The sequence below is a fragment of the Pteropus vampyrus genome, unplaced genomic scaffold (assembly GCF_000151845.1).
Source record: "Pteropus vampyrus isolate Shadow unplaced genomic scaffold, Pvam_2.0 Scaffold55, whole genome shotgun sequence".
Classification (NCBI taxonomy): Eukaryota; Metazoa; Chordata; class Mammalia; order Chiroptera; family Pteropodidae; genus Pteropus; species Pteropus vampyrus.
The window spans coordinates 1,794,288-1,799,931 of NW_011888836.1; the positions used below are offsets into that span (position 1 = coordinate 1,794,288).

The 5,644-nt window shown below is 35.4% G+C and overlaps 1 protein-coding gene across 2 annotated transcripts in view; it reads left to right on the forward strand.

Moving 5' to 3' along the window:
• Positions 1-4,252, forward strand: part of CHST9 (carbohydrate sulfotransferase 9) — a 199,228-nt gene extending 194,976 nt beyond the window's left edge. Inside the window, exon 5 of one of the 2 annotated variants that reach the window (XM_011360394.1) lies at positions 2,567-4,252. In XM_011360394.1, the coding sequence (XP_011358696.1) occupies positions 2,567-3,658 (1,092 nt within the window). In that variant the 3' untranslated portion in view covers positions 3,659-4,252. The remainder of the gene's footprint in view (positions 1-2,566) is intronic. The other variant, XM_011360393.1, reaches the window with a different exon arrangement.
• Positions 4,253-5,644: the final 1,392 nt, after the last annotated feature.

The window sequence follows — 5,644 nt, forward strand, 5'->3', positions numbered from 1 at the left end:
GAGCTAAAGTCCTCAGAGCGTAAAGTGGAACGATCAAGGCTAAAAGCAGATGACATCATGAAGAAGGGTCAAGGGAGGTTCAGCAGGACACATGTGCTTCACAGAAGCAGGCAGTTTGCCAGTGGAAATGTCCTGGAAGCAGCAGGGGAGTACAGGGAAATAGCCCCCGACCTCTGGCCTGTGGGACAAGTGGTTCAAGTAAGCAAAGTTTTGTCTACTCGAGAAATTGCAAGGGAAGAAGAGTCTTGGGGATCAGCCAGGTTTCATTTAGAGAAAGTCATGGGAAATAAACATTCACGAAGCCCCTGAAGATGAAAGAGGAGTTCAATGGCCAGAAGCGGAAGGTCCAGAGGGCGCAGTGGAAGGCCAATTTTGCTTTTGTTATTGTTAGTGGGACAGGGAGAGAAGTAATTAGGGCATATGTAAGGACACACAAGTCACAGTCTGGATAATAACAAAACTGGAGAACCATGAAATTCACTAGGTCACTAGGATAAAATATTACTAGAATTAAAACAATAATAATAACAATTATTCTTTATAGTTATAGTAGTCGAAATAGCAGAAATATAGTGGCCTTTTTATTTCAGTCCTGGGCTAAGTACTTCCCATGCAATCTACCAATAACTCCATGATCTTTCAAAACACAGGTCAAATTTTATATATTATCTGTGAAAATTTTATGCACTACAAGTCATCAATCAGAGTAAAGAGGGATTCAGTGTTAAAGTCATCCTGGCAGTCTCTGAGAAGACAACAGAAAAATGGTTTTAGAATTGAAGATTACAGCAGCTATTTTATTGGGTTACACAAGTTGGTGTACAGTGATCAGGGTTTACTCACATAATCTTCTTGCACTAGAAAGAAGCACCCTTCTCGAAGCTCAGCAGTAGAAGGAGTCGATGCATGGAGGTGGCTCCCATCCACCATATTTCATTCCTCTGTACTTTTGCTGAATTTACTAGAAAATTTTTAATCATCTTTGAACACCTCATTCCATTCATTCTTTCATTTGTTCATTGAACAAATATTCTAAAGCAATTGATATAAGTTATAGACCATCCTAGACACTTGGGGATACAATGGTAAATGTATCTATATCTATAGATATACCTATCTGTCTCTCTATATATACATGTCTTTTCTAGGAACCTTTCCCACCACTCCCCCCACCTTTAGGCTAGTGGCCCCATGCAGTACTCCCACAGCATATCGCTTATCCATTAATTTTTCCAATAACATACTGACATATGTATATCTCCAGTCTAGTCTTCTCCTAAATCATCCTTTGCAAGTCTGAGATCATGTTATTTCTCTGCTCAGTGCCCTCCAAAGGCTCCCAAGTCTACCAAGAGTGAAAGCCAAAGTCATTACAATTTTAGTCCCCACCAGAGGATGTCACTTTATAAATCCCTTCTTCCATGTCTTCTTTTATCCATCACTGTAAGAGTTGTAGGAAGGATATAGCCAGATGAAGAGTAGATGGTAGATGGGAAGACTCAACCTGCTGACAAGAAAACTAAATTCTAATTGTACTTTTGATACAATTTTATACTGTACAGACATCAAGTCAATTCTTCTGGATTCTCTAGTCATTCTGCACTTGGGAAAAAGGGAAGTTCTCAAACATGAATGAATTTGTATGACAGTATGACTATAGTTCTTAAATTATTATGATAAATGAATTTATAAAAATAAAACATAGTCCAAGGGAAAAATACTTTTAGCAAGTACTTGGAAAACTAAAGTGGTCATCAGGATTTTATAATTAGCTTTGCTACAATTTTAAGTTGTAATTTATGACTTTGAACTGTTCTGTGCATTACAGAATGCCCCCAAAACGACAGACATCTCCATTCAATACAGCTACGTTTTATATCTACATTCAGATGAACTAACTAAATCAGTGCTAGAAAGTGACACACTCCTTAACAGCTCAGGAATCACTGACCTACAGAATGATTGAGCTACATTCTACTGTGCTACAGGCAAAGCTCAGATGAAAATTCAGGGATCTTTCATTTCCATCATGCGAATACCTTTTTCCCTTTTTCTTTTTTTTTTTTTTTAACATTTTGCAAGGTTATATAAATATATATACATATATGTATATATGTGTATATATGTGTGTATATATATATATATATATATAAAACCATAGATGCAAAGATAGTACAAAAACAATAACAAATTTTACTTTGAACATAGATTCAAATCAACTAATAGTTTATCTCAGTAATGTTCAGATAATTCAGCATAAGAAAGTCTATTAGTGTAAAGAAGCACATTAGCATTAAATGATTAATAAGATATAAGTAACCCAAATATATATAATATATAATGTTAAGCTTTGGTTCAAAATGATGCATGGATACCATTTCTCATTGTTATGTTTTCTATGAAGAAGCTTACTACAAAATGTATATTTGGCATGCTTTGCTAAGTTTTTCTGGCAGCTTAAATGAAACATGCTCTCCTCAATAGTATTTTAAAACAAATATGTTGTTTCTTATCAATATACCCATATTTGTGAATGTGCTTTCAACATTTCTCTTTATTTTAACAGAACCCTAAGTACCACATGCCTGAGGATCTCAAGAAGAAAAAGGAAAATCTTCCTCTTTACTCTGAGAGGTCTACTAGGGGCTTAACAGAGACCAGCCACTCACGAGGAGAGGGTCAAGCTTTAGGTAAGACCACGGAGTTACCAACCACTAAGTTGACTGAAAAACATCAAGGAACTAAGACCCTTTCCAAGAAGTTCAGAGAAATGAATTGGCCATTGGACATTCACCCTTTAAACAAAAGTTTAGTCAAAGACAACAGATGGAAGAAAACTGATACAACCCAAGAGAAACGCAGATCATTCCTTCAGGAGTTTTGCAAGAAATATGGTGGGACGAGCCATCCTCAATCACATCTTTTTCATATGGTATCCAGGATCTATGTAGAAGATAAACACAAAATCCTATATTGTGAAGTACCTAAGGCTGGCTGTTCCAACTGGAAAAGAATTCTGATGGTACTCAATGGATTGGCTCCCTCTGCATATAATATCTCCCATGATGCTGTTCACTATGGGAAGCATTTGAAAAAGCTAGACAGCTTTGACTTAAAAGGGATATATACTCGCTTGAATACCTACACCAAAGCTGTGTTTGTTCGTGATCCCATGGAACGATTAGTGTCAGCATTTAGGGACAAATTTGAACACCCTAATAGTTACTACCATCCAGTATTTGGGAAGGCAATTATAAAGAAATATCGCCCAAATGCCTGTGAGGAAGCATTAAATAATGGATCTGGAGTCAAATTCAAAGAGTTCATCCACTATTTGCTGGACTCTCACCGTCCGGTAGGAATGGACATTCACTGGGAAAAAGTCGGCAAACTCTGCTATCCATGTTTGATCAACTACGATTTTGTTGGGAAGTTTGAAACTTTGGAAGAAGATGCCAATTACTTTTTGCAACTGATTGGTGCTCCAAAAGAGCTAAAATTTCCAAACTTTAAGGATAGGCACTCTTCCGATGAAAGAACCAATGCTCAGGTTGTGAAACAGTATTTAAAGGATCTGACTAGAACTGAGAGACAATTAATCTATGACTTTTATTACTTGGACTATTTGATGTTTAATTATACAACTCCATTTTTGTAGTTTGCATTTATTTTCTAAAACCCGAACCAACTAACTATAATTTTCCTATAATTCTCTGTATGAGAGAAATTTAACTAAACACAGTTGTCTCGATTTAATAAAGACTTTTACCAAATAGTATGACACCAATTGGCACAAAGTTATAGGAAAATTACCTAACAGAGACATGTAAACAACTTGAGCTGCTTTAAAATGTTTGGAAAAGAGCTGCTTTTGCATTATGGATTATATTATAGAAGCAATAACGTAGCCAGCTGCTACATTAGCTACAACAGCCTCTCAAAATGATAGGAAAAGAGACCTAAAATAGCACGAGTAAATGTCTACATCCTGGAATTTGTTGTCTAAGTGCATGGATATATTTTTGGCAGTTTGTGACATACTAATCAAACACTGGATAGTTTTCTTACACCCTGGAAATCTTTCTATCAACTGCAATGATAAATTTTGAAATGGTGATTTGGACGCAGGCATTTTACTTTAGATCAGAAGACATTATGTGATTTATAGTATAAATAGAAAAACCAGATGAGGGTATGGCTTTTTATATTCAACAGCCAATAAAAAATGCACAACATGCTAAGATCAAAGCAACGAAAGCAACCTTCTTCTTCCAGAAAAACTTAAGGGATTTGATTCTGTTTTCTTTTGAGCCCTCTATGCAGAGACAAAATGAACAGACCCACTAAAGTTCTTTGCTTCTGAAGCAGGCAATTGAGAAGTTTAAGCCTCATCAGATATAAATGTGCTCCTAATTCTGGTTTAATTGGATAGGGGAGAAATTGTTTCAGGATGGAATAATCATCAAAAACAAAAGTTGCTACTCTGAATAATAAACCTCAAACAATAACAAAGTTTTATTAGAATATTATTTGAATCAAAGCATCATATGCATAGCTTTATACATGGAATGTACTCTAAGAATAGCTTTTGTTTTCAGTCTAATTATTCAGCTTGGGAATGACTTCTTAAAAACTAATATACCACTTCAAAGATAGGTTATGTTCTAGAGAATAAACATAACAAGAACCCCTAGAAACATTTTTAATAGGCTTATGCATAAACAAATTAAGGGATTTTCTTTTTAAGTTTAAATATTCTGTACTAACAAAATGAAATACCATTGCATTCAAATATTAAATCAAGGTCTTTGGAAAGTTGGACCATGTGTCACCGCTGTGAAAGTTGTAATGCATTTTAGAATTTTTTTTCCAAGGAACCCTAAAGCAGAAGACACATTTGGATGGGAAACTCATTTTCATTGGTCAGCTATTACCCTGAGTTAAGCAAACCCTGATTGAAAACATTTCTCAAACATGTTCCTTTTCCCAAACTGTCATTTTATCCTCATCAGTAAATATTCAGTAATGTCTCTGAAAGAAAAGTAGGTATTAATATTTGAATATCAGTAGCCAAGATAGGTGCAGTCACACTTATTTCATTTTGATTTTCTATTTCATGGCTGAGTATTCATGAATTGCTTCACTCTTTACACAAACTTGTGCTATCCCATCTGTGTCTCCCATTGAGTAGGCAGAGGTAATGGGCTGCCAGATCATAAGTAGTAAACCTTCTAAGCCAGCCTTTTATACCTGTAACCCTCCATTTATTCTTGCCTCTAGACCATACTCTTAAGGTGTGCTCTGTTTTTAAGGAGTCGTACTCTAGAGTAATCTCGATTGTATAATTTGAATTTTGCTATATCATGTAGAGTGAATTCCTAGTAACTTAGAGACATTGAACCTATCTTTTTATGGAGAGAGAGAGAGAGAGAGAATAGAAAATATATCAAGACGCCTGAAATTTTATTCCTAAACTACACAAAACTAGTTTTAGATGAAACCTGCTATAAAGGCTAGAGGCACTTTTCTTAAAGTTATTCCTAAACCATATAAGGAGCAAACAAAAAAAAAAACCTTTCTTTTCATAACTTTGGAAAGAAAAAGTGGAAACAATGCTCTATCTCTCTATCTCTCTTGTTGACAT